The 19737-nt window shown below is 35.8% G+C and overlaps 1 protein-coding gene across 16 annotated transcripts in view; it reads left to right on the top strand.

Annotated features, from left to right (window-relative positions):
• The window catches only part of PTPRD (protein tyrosine phosphatase receptor type D), a 537728-nt gene that overhangs the window by 407276 nt on the left and 110715 nt on the right, over positions 1-19737 (top strand). For 11 of the 16 annotated variants that reach the window (XM_058301839.2, XM_058301846.2, XM_012519131.4 and 8 more), the window contains 2 exons: positions 2889-3049; positions 14374-14486. In XM_058301839.2, the coding sequence (XP_058157822.1) occupies positions 2889-3049; positions 14374-14486 (274 nt within the window). The remainder of the gene's footprint in view (positions 1-2888; positions 3050-14373; positions 14487-19737) is intronic. The other 5 variants (XM_071216733.1, XM_071216729.1, XM_071216728.1 and 2 more) reach the window with 1 other exon arrangement.

The following is a 19737-nucleotide window of genomic DNA, read 5'->3' as shown; positions in this document are numbered from 1 at the left end:
AAATATGTTATCTGAATTGTTCCTTTTCTCCATGATCTTTCTCTGCTTTGCTCTCAAAGCTAACAGCATTTCCTTTATGCATCATATATGCTTTCAGCCCACCATTTTTGTCCTTATATAATATTAGCAGTGATAATAGTCCTTTTTTAAGCCTCAGATTGTCATGACTGATTTTTAAATAAAGTACCCAACCATGTCTAGGTTGGATTGATAACTTGCACAGAGAAAGTGCCTACTCCCTCAAAAACCAATAAGAACTTTCCTCAACCCAGTACCTCCTATGAAGAATATCAGAGGTTTGGAATGGCTTAAGGATTAATCTTTCCATTATCCCCTGTGCTGAATAGATGCCACTTTTCAGGAGGCTGATATCATTTTATGGCTTTGTTTTCTTTTCATTTTTACATGTCTCAGTTTCCTGATTTGGGGTGGAAATGGAAATATCTATTGCTTTGGGAACTGCTCTGCCTAGATTTACATCCTTAGCTGACCAAGAATATCATCTCAAAGCTTCTTGGTAAAAAATTTCAAACAAGAGACTTTTCCTTATTTCTGTCCACCAAAAAAATTTGAGTTTGACCTACAAAAGGAGAGGGAGGAAAGTATAAACCAAAACAAGCAATTGTGCTTATATAGAGAACCAAGTTTCTCTCTATATATATGTATATGTAGTTTGTTCATTTTCCAAGCCATTTGTATATCCTTACATCATATATATCCTTTCTTTTTTTTTTTTTTGGTTAGTTACTTTTGAAAAGCTTGGAAATATACTGAGTTTTCATCTTCTTTTGAGGCATTTGAAAATCTGCATAGTCCAATTAATCTCTTTCCAGGGCAAGGAATCTCTAATCTTATCAAAGAAAATAAGACATGCACAAATAAAAAACAAACTAGGATTTGGTGAGTGCCATGCAAAATGGAATGAAGGACTATTTTTAAAAATTTAATTGATCCCTTTTCCATATATTTCTTGGCATGACTGATTAAGTTAAGAAGAGGTAGCCTCAGTGGAGGCAGTATTTAAGTTGGCCTTGGAGATTAGTTGGATTTCAGGAGCTAAATGTTGTAGAACTTGGGGAGAGAGTTAAAGAGAAAGAATAGAGTATTTGAGGGATAGTAGCAAAACTTCACTGTGATAGAATATGTTGTATGTGGTAAAGAAGTTTAATACAAAACCGTGAAGGCCTTTGAGCACCATGCGTCTAGGTTTTATTTGGGAAACACTGGAGAGGCTCCTGAAGGTTTGGGCAATAATTCTAGTAGCAGTATATACTATTATGGGAAGGAAGAAACTCTTTGAATAGTTTTAGTGATTGTGAATGAGGTCCTGAATAAAGTGGTACCCGTGAGACTGGAAAGAGAGCAGATGGACTTGAGGGTTATTGATAAAGTAAAATCAGGTAACTTTAATTTCTAGATATTAGAAAGAGAGAGAAAATGGGAAGTCAGGAGAAAAATGAATCCAAATAGCAGGGAAATAACATGCAATTCTTAATTTGAGGATATATGTAGGAACCTCCAGAAACAATTGAGAATGGAGGTCTGGGATTTGATAGAGTTTCTGGGTTAAGGGACATAAATAAAGAACTAATCTCCGTGGAGGTTAGTAGTTTAAACTGGTGGTATGGTTGCCAGAAAAGGGAAAAAAAGAGAAGCTAGCTGAAAACAGTGCTTAAGAAAGCTGGCCCATAGGATGGATTTGTAGGCCATTAACTCAACAGGGCATGAACAGTTGGAAAGATTAGGAAGGGACCAATTGAGTACAGAATTAGCAAAGCCAGAGAAGGGAGTTTTAAGGAAGGCTTGGTCAACCATGGCAAATCTGGAAAGATATCTGGAAGGGTAAAGACTGAAAAAGCCAATTAGATTTGGCAAATGAGAGACTAGGACCTGTTGTAGTGTCAGAGTGAGAAAAGCCTGAAGAGTGAGTGATAGAGGAGGCCAGGTACTCTATTAGGGTTGAGAAGTAAAAGGAAGATAGGACTTTCATATGGAGCAGAGTTAAAAGATGGACTGAAACAGGACAGAACAAAATAGGATGCGATGGAAACAAAAATGCCTATCATTCAGCCATCCCTTTGACCTATGTTTTTGAAAGTATATGTTCTATCATATAAGCGTATCAACTTCTGAGCAGTAACTGTGATAAAATTAAATAGGAAATATGAAATCCTTTTAAGTTCTACAGTTCTATGTTGTAGAAGGCCATATCATCAATTGCATACATCTTGCATTGACATTTTGAACATTGAATTTTCTTTTTTGAAATTATAGACTTTATTTGTCCATTGTGTGGTCTCAGTTTCCTTATTAAAGTATAGTACTAAGAATTACTTACTTGCTTTAACATTTAATTAAATATTGACTTATTTTACTTTCTAAATGTTTACTTTATTACTTTGGTCTCCCTAATTGAGTGATAATGCCTTGAAGATCTGGAATCCTAACTAATAGTCTTCTTGATTCTCACAAAGCACCTAACACATTGGTACAATGTAAATACTTGTTGAACATTCTGTGAATGGGTAATTACTGATACTTTATAGTTTTTAAGGTCATTTAATGTACCCTATATAGATCCCAATTTAAAAGTATTTAAGAAGTAATTTCTACCAGCAAAAAATGATTTCATTACAAAATACTTTGCTCTATAAAGAAACTTGGAGATTGCCATTTTTTTCTTCTTTCCTGCTTTCTTCTTTTTGACCTTCCTTCTTCCTTTGCTTTCTTGTGCACACACGCTCTCTCTCCCCTCTCTTTCTTACTAACATTGCTTCACACATTCAATCAAATCCACTATGTCCTATATCTTTGCTTCTTCTGATGCTAAAGACACATTTTCAGAAGATCATTATGTTAAAACTAAAATAGAATCTGGTTTTCCTCAGAAGATGTATGCAACCAGCCCCTACTCCGACCCCGTTGTGTCAATGGATCTGGATCCACAGCCAATCACAGATGAAGAAGAAGGATTGATCTGGGTTGTAGGCCCTGTCCTTGCAGTGGTCTTTATCATCTGCATTGTCATAGCTATTCTTCTATATAAAAGGTAGGTTTGCCCAAGATTTCTGTTGAAGCCCTGGGGGTTGCCTTCTTCTTGATGAATTGATCATTACTTTATGGTCATTATGTGGTTGATTTTGGTAGAAATGTTTTAATGTATTCCCAATAAACGTTCGAATCATGTGTTTCCATTAGAGTTGGAAACAAAATATAAAGGCCATGCTATTTAAAATGTCATGCAATATGTGGTATAGATTTTGTTGTCCAAAATGCATGGATCCTAGCCTACATCCTGTTCTGAGTTGCTGTGTGCAGTGTAAGTATTGTAACATTTGAGACATTAGCAGATAATTTCCACAAAAGCTCTCACTGATTATTTTAGATGATCAATTGCTCAATTTCCACAAGGTTTTTGAACCACGATTGCAAATTTGAACATTTATGTCCATTTCATAGTTTTTCCCTTTAGCTATTTCTCAGAATTTAGCAAAAGTGGATTAAAGTTGAGGATTAAGTAAAGGAAAAAAAAAATTAAGAGGAGAAGAATGACCTATCTCCTTTCCCACTTTTCTTCTAACCCTTATTCCACATTTTCATTAGTGAGTTCTCATCTTTGTCCAAGAAGGGATTTTTCCCTCTTAAAAAAAAAAAAAAAAAGACTTTAGTCTTTCTATTTCTAAGTATCAATCTGTCTTAGTATCTGTCTACTAACTGGTAGGATGCAAATAAGATGACTGATACCTACTCATTTATTTTATCTTCTGCTCTTTTTTTTTCTTTGCACTTTTTAAATTATTTTTTATTATCTCTTCTGCTGTTTTTTTTAATGTTACAATAAAAAAATATGAGGTCCCCATATAGCCCCCACCCCCCTCACCCTACTCCGCCACATCAACAACCTCTTTCATCATCGTGGCACAGTCATTGCATTTGGTGAATATCTTCTGCTCTTTTTCAATCCTATTTCTGTCTCCATCATATATAAGCAAGATTCGTTTTTGTAGTCCCTGCCCAGTTAGTTGGATAGAGGACATTAATAATTCTGCTAAATCCTTTCTGACTTAAACAATGTAATTATAAAAATATAAAGATATAAAATTATAAAAGTATTATATAATACTCTTATACTTTAAAAATGACTGAATCCTGAATATTTTCATTTATATCAACTTTTCTTTTATTCTAATCCAAATTTTATTTCCATAAAACTTTAATTGCAACAAAGTGTGATGTCTTTCAGAATGCTACTAAAAAATGATATCTTTCATCTACTGCAAGATAACTCCCCCCCCCCCCCAACTACATGTATACACCTTCTGTCTCTATTTCTATCTCTCCATTTCCTTGGCTTTCAGAATCAGGTGAGAGTATCTTCATTTTGATTCTCCTTCCATGCTTAATCTGATTATCTGATTTTGAATATTTCCTTTTCCTATCCATGTAGCCTCTCCATTAGGTTTATAGTAATTCTATCTGTCCCTATTCCCTTGTTAAATATGTTCTTCTTATAGTCGTTAAATAGCCCATTTTATAAATTATCTTGTCTCTTAACTATATATCCTTCAAAAACACTTTCTCTTTGAAAACATCCTCCTGTAAGACTGTATTTCATTTTATTCCACTGTGTAGGAGTAGGTTGAGAGGAAAAAAGACAAAGAAGTTCAGAACCATAATCCATTAAATTGCCTCCTTTGGAGCTAGAAAGAATGAAAGTAATATATCCATCATTATTCCTTTCCCAATCACTGCCATCACTCAATTATCTATGCCATAAAATAGCTGAAAAGCAAGTGGCTGCATGCCAAAGCCTCCTTTTACTTGATGGTTTCAACCTTCCAATCCCAAGCCTTTATCAGTGGGTGTCCTAAGGAGCCTATCGTATTTTATTGCCTCTCTCTTATGTAAAAGTTAAGGGCTGGAAGCTTGAAGTACCCACATGCCCCAGAATAATAATGGATCCTATTTGAGTCCAAGCAGGAGCTGGTGCCCTTTCTGTTCCTGTGCTGCAGTTATATCCAGAAGAGAATACAATAATAAAAGAGAAAAAGTAGAAGTTGAATTGATTTCTGGAAACATTTATTCAGATGGCCATGTCCTACTTGTGAGATTCAGATCCCAAAACCAGTGCTTGCTGACAGTTGCATTTCCGGAATATGTCACATGATGTTTTGTGATTATTCACAGTGGACAAAATGTCTGCTTTCTTTTTTAAGTTGGGCTTCATTTTGATATATCTGGTTATCATTAAGTTAGGCCATTTAACAGAGATGAGCACAGCATATGTGAATGTTACGTAAATGTTAATAAATAGGATTATAGCATTGTAAAATTTTTAAAGATTCATAATTAAAAGGTTTCTCTTCTTCATCTGAATGTGTGATATAACTCAAAATTATAACTTGGTTAGAATTTTGCCTAATCCTGCAAAAAGAGGAATCGTGTTTGAAGGTTTTACGACTCTGTTAAAATAGAGTTGCATTTTAGTGTGTGCATGTGTAAGTATCGTCTAATGCAATTGTTGGAAAATGCACACATCCTCGAATGCTAAGTATATTTAGCTAACCATCTGAAGGCCCATGAAGCGTTTCTGAAATAGAAGTGCTTGCTTCAGCGGTAAAGAACATTCCTGACTTGAAATTCAAGTAGACCCAACAATGTCCTTCTTGATTATCAGGAGACTGTTCAAGAAGAAATCTTCAGTACCCAAAGAATAGTGTCTTTTATAGCTCAGATTCTGAGCAAAATTAATTATATAATAAATACTTTATCCCTCTTCTTAGTTGCCCCTCATTTTATATACAGGTTGCTGATAATAACTGGGAGTTGAATTTATTATCATCATTAATTATTAAAGTATTTCACTTAATGTAAGCAAATAATGCTTTGAGTAGAGAATGAGTGTAAAATATCATTTGGTCATTTTTTTTTGTAACCCCCTTTATCATATTCACCTGTTTACAGGATGCTTGTGTTAGAAGTAAAGGTGTAGTTAGGTATAGCTGTGGATGAATGGTCTGTCCATGTGAAGAAGGATATTTTATCCAGGTGCCTAAGGAGACCTTGAAACTTATTTCTATTAAAAACATCAAGGTGGAAGTTGTACAGTCTCTTATTCTATTCATGTGAATTTTCTAATCTAATAATTTGTGTATTTACAATACAAGGATAATCAATGGCAAAATGTATCACTGAGGATTTGTAAGGCACTACTTTCTAAATCAGAAAATTAAATTATGTTTGGTGGGTCTTTGGTGTTACAGAATATCTTGCACTATGTTTATTTTTTTGAATGCTGTACTCTGTATATGACAGGTGGAATGATATAAAATTTTAAATTAACAGAAATAAGGTGGTTAAAAGGTTTAGAAAATAGTGGACTAGTCAGAAAACATGAGTTCAGATTCCAGCTCTGTGACTGGCTGGCTATATAGGGTGGACAGTCATGACAATCCTCAGGCTTCAGTTTCCTCATTTATAAAATTAGGATGTGGACTAGATGATTAAACCTTTTTAATAATAATGTCCTATAATCAGGAAGGATTAAAAAACAATAAAGCTAGTATTACTATACTTCAGCTTCCTCTGTTTGTGTATTTGTTTGTTTTTAATATGGCTCCAGGCTGCCCTTTATCCACCCACACAACCCCTTTTCTGTAAAGTGTTTGAGGGTTCTTAGATATTCACCGGCCCTGTATGTCTCTTACATATGTAAGGCTTTTCAGTCATTTGTTCTAGAATTGTCCAGGAATTTCTTGTATAGAAAATAAAGATTTTAAAATAAAATGTTTTCCCAACTCTATGGGAAAGGACTGCAAGATGGGTGAGCAGCGTTTGTTTACTCATGTCCTATTTTAAAATTTTAAAAAATTTTTAAGTGGTTTAAGAGGTTAGAGAAGGCCTGGACAAAATTTTTATCCTTGGATGGCACTAGTTTACTCTAAATTGACACTGAGGAGAGAGTAAATAATTTCCAACCCTACCCCAAGACTCTTATCTGCAAAGGCCAGGAGGTGGAGGTGTTAAAAACAGGCTTCAGGTTTTCTGAGGCTTCCCAACTGGAATGCTGGCTCCCTACAGGCTTTGCCGCTTTAATCGTCTCTTTTTATATCAACCCTACATTATCTTTAAACTATCATCAAAGAAAGAATTATAGTCCAGGATATTTTAGGCGGCTGTTAAGAGATGCCTGCCCCTGCCCAGCCACCCTGGATAAGGCCGTTTCTGCCATCTGCCCTTTGAGTAGCCCTTCCCTGAGCCTGGAATGCTTTCCCTCTGCCTCCCCTGCCACTCCTTTCAATGTGGCCAACTCTAAGTCATCCTTTAGAAGTAAGCTAAGATGCACTAAAGAAAGCCCTTCCAGATGCCTCCTCCTCACCTCCCCCATTCTCTCTACCAGTCCACACTTGCCGTAGTGTCCCCTTTAATGTGCTCTCAGAGTACTTTGTACTTATCTTTATTATAGAACCTGCTCCATTACCCATTTTCCTGCCTATTTGCCCCCACTAAATTGTAGTTCAAGGACTCTGTCTTATTCTTCATTCTGTCCCTTTGTGCCTAGTAGAGTACCTGGCAAAGAAAAGTAGTGAACAATTGACTTTATACAAATCAAAACTATCAAACAAACCTGATTACTTCACTTGTTTACTCCATCACTTAGTATCACCTTCATCTTGACTGGAGAAGCTCTAGTTAAAACCTTAGACCTGTTATTTAATTTCACACTTCCCAAAGCCTTGAGACTTTAATAGTGATGCCAGGTGTATATGCATGTATGTGGCGAGGCTGACATTTCTGTGGAAGAGGGAGTAAATAACACACTGACTATGCATTCACTGTTCCAAATACTCAGAGAGCCTGTCAGTACACACACAATCAATAATTCATTAAGTTGTTCTCTTCCATCTAAAGGAATAGATTTTCCTACAACAGACTCACTGCTAGTCCCATTGATAAAAATCAGCAGATTAACACCATATACAGAGGAATTGTTTTAAGCCTGGTACACTAGGCAAATCATTTTAACAATAGGGATGAAAAGAATGAACTCATGTGTTTGATATCATTTTCATCATTCACTTTGTATGTGTATATTTGTACAATTTAAATGTGGATTTTGTATTTCTGGAAAAGAGGTGGACTGGATTATTTTATAGAACCAGATACTTCAACAACATGTGCAGATATTTCATTGGCAATATGAAAGACTTAGTATCTTTATTTTGGAAATTGAGAACTTACCAATTAATTTGCAGTTTACCTCAAAGCGAATTAGATGAATTTGTTTCAGAAAACATTATGCTCTGCATAAAGAATATGGTTATTTAAACAATCTACTATTATCGCATGAGCTAGATATGCTCACAGCAGCAACCACCTCTTTTACCAGGAAAATATCTGTCATGTCAATGGCTGGTAATAAAATGCTTTTCCGGATTAGCCCTCCAATATAGATGGGCCATGATCTCTAGATTTATTATGATGAGTATTATATTTTTCGAAACTAAAAATGTATTTAATCCTTTATTGGAAAAGAGATTTATGAATACTTTGCCTGTCAAGAGGTGTTTGAAGAAACCATTTTGCCACTTTATTAGCTGGTAGTATGTTATGCAATTGTGCACACTTTTTGTGCAGTTCAATGAAATTGGAAGATATTTTATATCATTAAAGGAATAATGTACCTCTTAACTGAAAACTTTATATTTTAAATGAACAAATTTCTTATATCCAATAATGTTACATTCCCATTAAATACATTAGTAGTTTTTTCATGGCATGTTTTATAAAACTCAAATTATATTTCTGACATCAAACACCTCCTGGTATAAAATTAATCATGGCATTATTTTGTAGGTGATGGATAAAAGTGAATTTAACATTAATGCATAATATGGATTATTCAGCAATGTACCTCCTGTCCTCCTCTTCATGATTAGAAGCCTTTAAATAGTTTGATATACTGCCGTTTCCTACTATGTGTCAGTTGCGTGTCCTTCCTTATGAGCGCAATTTCTTAAATCCTGGTTGTCATGGTTACACTTGTTGCCATTGGCCAACTAACATTTAGCCTTTCTTTTTCCCTTTTTGCTGCATTAAAATGGAGCAGTAAACCTGACAGGTGAGGAATAGAGAATAAACCTCTTCAATGCTTAGTAAGAAAAGAAAAGATACTGATAGACATTGGAAGTATTGGGGGCGGGGAGGATAAGGGTGGGGCTGCATATAAAAGATAAGATGGACAAAGCCTAAATATATAAAGTAATTTTGTTTTTAAAATGATTCTGTAGGAAATAAATATTTTATTTTGCCTATATAAGTAGAAAAAAAAACAAAGTATTTTTTAAAACCAAATTTAGAAACCAGTAAAATTAGTCTCTGAGTTTTCTATATGGTTAGGGTTAATTTGCCTACATAAGTAGAAAAAAAGCAATTTTTAGAACCAAATTTAGAAACCAGTAAAAGTAGTCTATGACTCTTCTATGTGGTTAGGGTTAAGTGAGCATCTATATGTGTTAATATATATGTAAAGCAGTTTTGTGAGGTGTCCCATGAGCCTTTTTGTCTGTTTTGTTTGTTTTTACTGAAGATCTGTTTCTAAGTTTGATCTCAGGGCAATTCTCAATACAGGAATGTTGTCACTCACACCCTACAAATATTGATGGCAATACCTTAGTGAAAACTCTTATATAATTCAAACTATGTCTACTAGCCCTGGATAATAATACCAGTAACAAAAACAATAAATAATAATAAGAGCTAAAATGTATTGAGTGATTATTGAACGAATGGTCCAAACTAACCTTCTACCTTCCTAACTCATACACACACACACACACACAAATTATCCTGGATTAAAATTAATCAACTAAGAAAAGGATCTTAAAGACCTTCCAGCCTACCTTCCTCCCATTGTTATATCCCAATGGTTCAATGTGTCATCCCTGGAGTAGCAGCAGCATTAGCATCACCTGGGAACTGGTTAGAAATACAAATTATTGGGCCCCACCCCAGACCCACTAATCAGAAACTCTGGGTGTGAGCCCTGCAATCTGTATGCTAACAAGCCATCCCATATGAATCTGATTCCCACTCTAATGTAAGAAGCACTGCTGCATTATTTTCTCTAAAATGACTTAACACTATTTGGCAAGCCACACACTCAGTGACAGGAACCTTTTTTGGAGTCACTACTCCAGGCTGATAAACACCTGCCAACTGGGTTTTTCTGGACCAAAAAAAAGGTTTCTTATACTCAGAGATCTGCCTTCCTTTATAACACTGTCCTATGTAGTACATTACTGCCTTCTTGTTCTAAGATGATAGAGTTGGGTCAAAACTTCAACATCATCTTCTAATCCTCTGCCTCTATTTTAGACATAAAGAAATTAAGAAGAAAGTTTGTAATTGACTTACATAAGGAGATACACACCAGTGGCGGCAGAGCTGGAATTACATTCTTAACGGTGTTAGAGTCATGAAATGTCTGCTGATTTATTTGAATATTTGTAGCAGAGATTTCAAATACATCTTTCTTTCACAAACCTGTGTCCATATATCTGAACATCTTTGTTTCAATCAATGTCATCTTCCACACAACCTCCTTTTGTTCTTGCTGCCTGCTTTACTTCTGGGTGAGAGAGAGGTGAGAATAGGTGAAAATAAAACACCTCTTACACCATAGCTAATAGCATTTTTGTTGTAGGTCCCCCACATCCCAAACAACCACATGTTGTTGCTGTTGTTTACTATTAGCAGTTTCTGTCAGCTCTGAAATGCAATGTGATCTTCCAGTTCCATTTCACCCACTTAACTCCTGCACATGATTGACACTTCCCACTGAGGGAAACAAACTTATATGAGGGCTCATAATCTTAATAGGAAAAAGTACAACGACTTCACAAAATTCACAATCCGTTTCTCGTCACTAGTCTTTGAATTTTTTCTAATTGAAAATGAGAATGATGAGACCTCTAAAAACTGATCAGGAAAAAGTTCACTCTTAAGTCCCTCTGGGGCCTAATTTATACCATTATATGATATTTAATTCTTTAAATTTAATACTTTAAAATTCAGTTTTATCATTATTACTAGCAATAACCAAATTCTTCATCTTCTGACCCTATCTTAGAAATCATTTCTGTGTTAGAAAACCTTTCTAGCATCCTGTTGTTTAAAAATAGTGGAATAATGTATTAGATCTAAGGCCCCTCTCAATCTGAAGCAGAGCAGGCATCATCATCCCCAAATCCTCAAGATTGAGGATGTTTATAAGCAGGGAATGCAACCATGGATCAAAGCATTAGTACATTAGTACATTAGTACATTATTATTGTACTAAGAGAAGAGAAATACTTATAACATTGATATGAAAATAGTGAATACCAGAGGTTCCGAGAGGAGAGGGTAGAAAGAGTAGATGGAACATAGGACAGTCTTAGGGCATTGAAACTGTTCTGTATGATATTGCATTGATGGATAAATTCTATTGTACATTTTGTCAAAACCTATAAAATTGTACAGTGCACAGTGTAAACCATAATGTAAACTATAGACCATGGTAGTAGCAATGCTTCAGTATTTGTTCTCAGTTGTAATAAAGGTACCCACTAATATAAGGTGTTATTAATAGGGAAAAATGTGAGAGTATTGGGAATCTCCTATATTTTTAATGTAATTTTTCTGTAATATAAAACTCCTTTAAAAATGAAGTTTAAAAAAATAGTGGAATAAGAGGGTGGTCCACCAGAATTATCCATGTTCTGATCATCAAAACCAAACTAGGCAGAGAAGCAAATGTGGCTCAAGCAATTGAGCACCTGCTTCTCAGTGGGAGGTCCTGGGTTCCGTCTCCAGTGCCTTCTGAACAAAAACAAATTAACAGGCAAACAAATGAAAATACCAACCCAGGGGAGCCGATGTGGCTCAGTGGTAGGGCGCTGGCTTCCTACATACAAGATCCCAGGTTCAATCCCCAGCCCTGGTACCTCAAAAAGAAAAAAAAAAACAGAAAAAAAAAACAACTAGACAAAAGAACATTTAAACAACTTGTTTGTCCTGCCAGGTAGGATTTTTGGAGTCTGACATCTTCAGGGTCATTTCATTTGAACATATACAGTGAGAAGTTAATTATTAAATGCCAGGACACACATCCCCAGTTCCTTACAAATATTAATTGCATTTTTAGTCCCATTCTCTGGGTTATCTGAGACTCATGTTTGGGAATAAGCAATGATTTCCACCTTTTATGATCCCAGAGAAGTGGGCTAAGTTTCTTTAGATAATACTGGAGAAAGCCAATAATATAGATTACTAGAATATTGTTTTCTATCTTTCTGGCTCAACAGCACTCAGTCCAGCCTTAGAGAAAAAAAGAAGATAAGGAGGTTGTTCCACAAAATCTGCACAAGTGAAATCGTTTCCTTGTGCAGATATTTCTACTTCTAGTTTCCATAATCTTGCCAAAACGACAGTAGCACCACTTTGAGAAGAGTGAAAAATCTAGGTTTCAGTCATTGAGCCCTGGTACATCAATAAAGAAAAGTATCTATGCCAACTTGTATGTTGAAAGAATAAAACCCAAATGAGAATACCAACCATATGTTCCCCATGGGATGGATTGGCTATCTGCACTCAGTGGCATTCCATTAGCCCATTTATATTTTGTATCCTCCCTGGTAAAGGCCATCTTTCGGTGCTGTGAGGCAAATGTCCACATCAGTGACATTTTCTTCTCTGAGACTCATCATGTTTTCCTTTCATATGATCTTCCAAGCCTCTCTTACTCTTCCTTCTCACCAGCCCTCCATCACACCTTTTCATTTCCCTCTCCTTTTCCACTCCATACAACAGGAGCTGCCAGTTTCTTTGGCCACATCTCATACTCACCACTCACTTCTGACAAGTAGTGTGGTCTGGCAGTACATTCTATCCTCAGGCTGTGCCTTGTCGGACACCCTTGAGTAGTAACAGGAAAGCCTAAGACAGGTTAATCAAAAGTATGGAAAAAGCAGGGCATCTAATAGGATTCACCCAAGAAAATTCATTTCACTGAGGATGTTTTCCCAATGGCATTGCATTTGAGCAAATCAAATGCACCTTCCCTTGGCATCAATTTTTCCTTATCCCCTGGTTAGTGGTATTTTACACAAATTAGCAGATATGGAGAGAAAGGCCGTTTAACAGGAGCCCTCCGGCTAACTGGGGAATGGCCTGGGTAGCGCTGAATAAGAGCCTATTACCACAGCAACTATAATGAACTGTACCATAAAAGCCATATTGAAAAGAAGGAGGGAGGAATCCTGAATATTTTGCAGTACCTCTCTCCCCAGACAAGAATACCTTTGTTTGGAGCAGAGGTGAGATGCTATTATGACTCCAGCATGAGGACTGCTGAGAGTAGTATTTGAAATGGCTGCCATTTATTAAACAGATTTTTAATGTAATTCAACCTGGAAGAAAATAATTAGTTACTACTCTTGGACTTATTTGGTTTGCGAAAATGGATCAAGAAGTCTTAGGAACAAATCTGACATTTCTTGCTTACACATTTTATAAATTACAATGGGACAGTTTAAACAAGGATATTTAATAAAGCAAGTGGTTAGCTTTTAAAACAAAGACAGAATAAATGGTGTGAAGAATCACATTTATAACCAGGCACTGTTAATAGTTCACATGCCTTGAAGGATCATCAGGAATAGGAGACAACCCACTAATGTGAAATTACTTCTTCTCTGACCTTTCCATGATTTACTTTCATTAATGAAATACAAATCATAGTCAGATTAACACCATAAACAGCCGACACTATCTGTCCTTAAACTTTGAAAAGAAGGGAATTGGGGTGACTTGGCATCTTGAGAATGCCCTTACCGTATTTATCTCCCTTATAGGTTAACTGTATGCATATCTACTCTGGTAGCCACAAGTTACTTACTCTTCAAAGGGACAAGGGGGTATTTTACCTGTTGAGCTTAAGGTCCAGTAGCTTCGAGCTTTTCCCTATGGTAACAACAGTTTTTGTATTGGCTACTAGGGGTACCCTACCCTGTTCTCTACAAATATAACTAGTCTAGAAGATTGCTAAATAAGGATCCGAGTGTGTCTCATCAACACCCTCCTAAACCCTAGAGGTAGGATCACTAATTATTTAATTCTAGAATTATAGGAGGACTTAGAGAATATACACTTAACTAAAAGTTTAAACATGAGAAATACTGTAGGCAAAAGGGGAAAAGCAACCTGAACCAGGTCACAAAGGTAGCCAGTTGAAAAGTTTTAAAACTGAAAACCTGGGACAGAGAACTCTCTGCTTTTTGTCTGTTTAATTGGTTTTCATTGTATTTTTAAACATTTATTTCATCCCTACAGGAAAAGGGCAGAGTCCGACTCTAGAAAGAGCAGCATACCGAATAGTAAGGAGGTTCCGTCACACCATCCAACAGATCCAGTGGAACTGAGGCGCCTTAATTTTCAAACACCAGGTGAAGTACCTCTCCTCTTGTCCATAATACTGTCTTTACTGAATGCTTTATCACCCAGTTGACATTCTCTTTAGAGATGAATATATCGCTACGTTTAAGCAATTTTGTTCCTCCTGCTCTTTTATTTTAGTATTATTGAGATTCACCCAAGCATAAATCCAAAAAGAAATTAAGTTCGTTGTGTACATCTGACAGGGTGGGAAAGAAAGTTATTTGACTCAAACTTTTGGAAAACCTGTAGTATTTATAGAAATACATACCACTTTTATGGGCTTTACATATATTATTATTAAAAATACCTATCTGGAGAGAATTCAGTTTCTCCCCTTATAAAATGGAGGATGGTTGGATGGATGGATGGATGGATGGATGGATGGATGGATGGATGGATGGACGGATGAAAGAATTTTTATATAATTCATCTCATTAGGAAAGCATAGATAATATCCCCTGTTTTCTTATTTCTTTGTTCCTTGTGGTACTCCAAAAGAAAAAAAGGAAAGATAATAGATGGGAGGGCAGAAGGAAGCATGAAAACAAGGGAAGAAGGAAGGAAGAAAGGAAAGAAGGAAGAAAGGAGGAGAGAGAGGAAGGGCGGAAATGAAATGCAGCAAAATGTTTGATCTTTTTAAATATTCCCTATAACAAGCCTTGCTGATCAAGTCTGGTTTCTTACTGGGAAGATACATAAAATTCCTTAGGATAAGAATGCTTATTTCTTAGAATAAAGAACGTTAAGTACGACATCAGAAGAAAAATATTTTTCCTGCTGAGTGGTACTTTGTACAATATTGCTAATTCAAGAAAATATTGTTTATTAACAAAGTAAAGATCTTGATCTGAGAAGTCTATTAACTTATAGTCTGGTTGTAGTATTGTAACCCCAAATTGTTGAAAAATTTCTTATGGATTAAAATGGATGTTCCAGCTCACTAGAGAATATACCACAGATTTATTAAACTACAGATTTGAAGTGCATTGCTTTGAATTGAAAATATGTAGTTTATTTTGTCTAGTAGACTTATCATAGTAACTAGTAACTCTTCAACTGGAACAACTAACCATTATTTTTAAGTGGCTATACAAATCATAATAAATGTGGGCTTTTTAAAAAAATTTTTTAACTCAAATGAAGTTAGACTTTTTTTTATGCAAAGGTATATCTTCATCAGCAGAAAACTGGGAAAATAGCATTCATGTAACAAAAATGTCCTGTATGCATTTTTAAAGATTGATAAATATAGAATAAGAACATATGCACAAAGATTGAACAAACTCCTGCTGTCCTCCAGGATCACTGTGGTCCACAGATGCTCTATAGGGAGCCCCACTAGGTGCTCATTAGCACTCCTTGATATGCATGGAGTTACTGTAGTAAAACTTTGTTCAGCACTTTTTAAAAACAGGAGTCTACTGACTACTTCAAGCTACACGTAACCCCTTAATTGTGAACAGGATTTGGTGTACTTTTCAATTTGGCTAACCCAATGAATAGAGAACTCAAAATACAAGGAAATTATCTGCTGTGTGATTCTTTTTTTTTTTTTAAGATTTATTTATTTATTTACTTTCTCTCCACCCCCCACCCCAGTTGTCTGTTCTCTGTGTCTATTTGCTGCGTCTTCTTTGTCTGTTACTGTTGTGGTCAGCGGCATGGGGATTTGTGTTTCTTTTCATTGCATCATCTTGTTATGTCAGCTCTCCGTGTGTGCAGCGCCATTCCTGGGCAGGCTGCACTTTCTTTCACACTGGGCGGCTCTCCTTACGGGGGACACCCCTGTGTGGCAGGGCACTCCTTGCGCGCATCAGCACTGTGCATGGACCAGCTCCACACGGGTCAAGGAGGCCCGGGGTTTGAACTGCAGACCTCCCATGTGGTAGACGGACGCCCTAACCACTGGGCCAAGTCCACTGCGTCTGCTGTGTGATTCTTTACATATCTTGCTTCATCCCCCTGTAAAATAACAAGGCAATGTGGAAATAGAGAAAGTGAGTGTGTTTCTCAGGATATTGCTACTCTGCACTGCTACCACTTCATCTAGCTACTCTGGAAAGAGTGTTCTTTGCTGGAGCCAATCTTGGTCTTCCAATAAGGGTGAAACACAGTTTAAGGGTCAAACAGAAAGACAGAAGGAGCCCCCAAAGGGAACCGATGGTAGTGTTCACCCTTACTTCCTTCAGCACCGAAAGGAAGTTTCTAGGAAGAAATGGGAAGTTTGCATGGGGTTGTGTAGAAATGATTCTTCACAGAGTACTAGTGACTATAAGCAAAGAAATAGAAATGCCTTCAGCCAAGAAACCTCTGTCTTCAGGCACCGCTCTTAAGGATTTTCTCACTTAGATGGGTAATTTTGTAAATATGGCCAAACCCAATAATTCTGTTAAGAATCTAATTTCCCAATGTATGTGGCAATATTAGAGCCACTTACAGAGAGAAACTGTTAAATTCCATATTAGGCACTGGAAAAGAGAGTGAATGTTACAATTGAAGTGACATCTCTTGCCTCACCAATGAGTTTTCAAAATTAAAATGGGAACCTAAGTATATAAAAAGGTATCATTTAACTGAGGTTAGATATCATTTCAAATGGATAATCATAAAATGGATAAAGAAGGAGAGAGAGGAGTTATAGTAGAAGAAGAGCTGGAAAAGGAGAAATTATCCTAAAACCTTAGCATATCTATTCTCTTCAGAAGCATTATGCTATGCCCTTTAGCTCAGGTAAGCAATCCACTTATGCTTGATTTGTTGAATTTATTTGCTCTCCAAGTTCTAAGCTGTGGCCTGTTGTCCTGAGAATTTACCACTCTGAAAACGGAAATAGACTCAGCTGTTAATGTGGAATTCATATTAATGTGACTCTTTGCTTCAGCCAGTATGGTTTCCAGCCAGTGTCTGTGAACTTTCTTAATTACTTGTCCATGGGATGAGAGCAGGTGGAATTGTTAACCAAGTCACTTTTCTTCTCCTCTTACTCACAAATGACCAAAGGTTTTCCTGGCTGATGATGTAAAATATATTAGGTATTGCATAGCAGGTAATATGGCTCTCCTTAGAATGTTTGGATTTAAATGCTTCACATTTCACTATCTGAAATTTGCTTTTATACGGATCATAACTATGAATGTATAATTCCTTATCCGCAACCTTTATAACATTTGAAGCTATTTATTAATGATATGCATAAGTAGATAATTAATAATATAAATCTTCAAAAAGAGACTTCAGGAAAAATGACTGTGATTTATATAACCAGCCCCTAGCACAGAAATTATTCATAAAAGCAAATTGATTTCTCCTTCTGATGGGGCTGTTGTAGATTATAAAAATGTCAAATAAACATTACCATTTGAAATTTAGTAGACCATTCAGAAGGTAAAGGAAGCACATTGCTTAGTTCATTGATTCTATAAAATTCTATTTCCCTAAAGAAAGATCATCTTGTATATGAAAGATCTGTTTACCTTTTCAGTAATTTATTCTTGTTGGAAGTCTCTATTCCTGGGTCAGGAAAAGGAATAGATCAGAATTCTAACAACTGTTGCTCAGCTAAGGCACAGAGAAATGACACAGAAACCTGATGTTTTCAGTTGGGAGGTTTAGAGACTGAGTTGGGAGGTACATTGCTCTAGCACAGAGTCTTGAATAAGAATGAAAGCATCTATTAGTGAACACCCTGATCAGGATGGAGAAGTCTCAAGCTTTCACAATTTCGCCTCTGCTTATAGATATTTTCCTTGAATATGTATATCTGTCTTATTAAGGTTCTCAGGGCAGTATTCAGCCAAATTGTATTTGAGAGAACCTGAACTACCTAATTTCTTAAGAGAATAAAGGTTTTACAACAATAAGTCATCAATTATTCTTATATGGGATTAGTCAGAACAAGCAATCATTTTACTAGAATTATTAACAGCAGAGCAAGTTTTACAAGTACTTAATAACTGCAGAGGAAGGGAAGGAAACTAATATTCACTTATGAAAGGTGCTTCCGAAAGAAACCTCTATTAACCCTTATATATGTCTCTATGTATCAGTAACTGGTATACTTTAGGGTAGGTTGATAAATGTGTTGCTCTTTAAACAAAAGTGAGTTGTGTCCATTAGCCTGAACTGGGAAGAGGGTTATCTTTTGTTTTGTTTTTTATTTTCTAAGTCATTTTATCCTAAACCCCCCACAGCATATTGCTTGTTCTTAACTACAAAAACAGCACATGTTCATTGTGGAAATTTCGGAAACCGGGGAAAAAAGCATTAACAGTGATAAAACTTACTGAATCTGTTAATATTAATATTCATCTATGTGTGAATTTTTTCAAAACTAGAATTTGGGAAATGGACAAAAATGCACAAAAAATAAAGAAAAATTATGCAGTAGCTTACCACTTCTTATTTTTGTTTTCTTTAACATATTTGAAGTTAAAATGTAGAATATTTTCTATCATTACTCTATCCTTACCCTCCATGTAAAATAATGTAGGTATATAAATAGACAGTTTAGAAGGGTATATAGATAGATATATAGATGGGTAGATAGATTAGTAGATAATAAATAGATGGTAGGTATAGAGCACATTATATATATACAATTTGGTGTTTTAACACTTAACTATATAAAATAGACCATTTTCCAAGTCATATTGGGTTTTCTTTCCTTTAGTTAATGTTATTAATGGTATTTTATTCTATAGATATCACAAAATACCTCATTCCCTATTAATGGAAGCTAAGTTAATTCCCATGTTTTGCTGTCACAAATAATGCTTTATTAAAAATCATTAATCCCAGATTTTTACACCTTTGTTGCTATATCTGAATATTAGAGCCCTGGAAGTATGATGGCAGTGTCCTAGGGTAGGTACCATTTACCATTTTGAAGGAGACTGCCAATTACAGAAATTTTAAAGTATCATAAAGAGCCTTTATTTACAGTGTAGTCCTTTGATCCATTACCCCTAAAATTAGACAAAATCACTAAGGTAAATATAAAATTGTCAAACCTTGGTGATTTATAAGAAAACCAAAGAAATTACTGTATTTGTATTACTAATTTTTCCCAACAAAACAAATTTGACATTTCAGCATCTTAGGGAATTTAGCTTTCCTTCCAAGTAAAAAAAAAAAAAAGGTGTAAAAAAGAAGTGGTAATTGGCTGCAGACTTGGCCCAGTGGTTAGGGCGTCCATCTACCACATGGGAGGTCCGCGGTTCAAACCCCAGGCCTCCTTGATCCATGTGCAGCTGGTCCATG

This window comes from Dasypus novemcinctus, chromosome 8 (genome assembly GCF_030445035.2).
Source record: "Dasypus novemcinctus isolate mDasNov1 chromosome 8, mDasNov1.1.hap2, whole genome shotgun sequence".
NCBI classification, from domain to species: Eukaryota; Metazoa; Chordata; class Mammalia; order Cingulata; family Dasypodidae; genus Dasypus; species Dasypus novemcinctus.
Note: the sequence above shows the minus strand (reverse complement) of the source record. Positions and strands in the feature narration are given on the sequence as shown.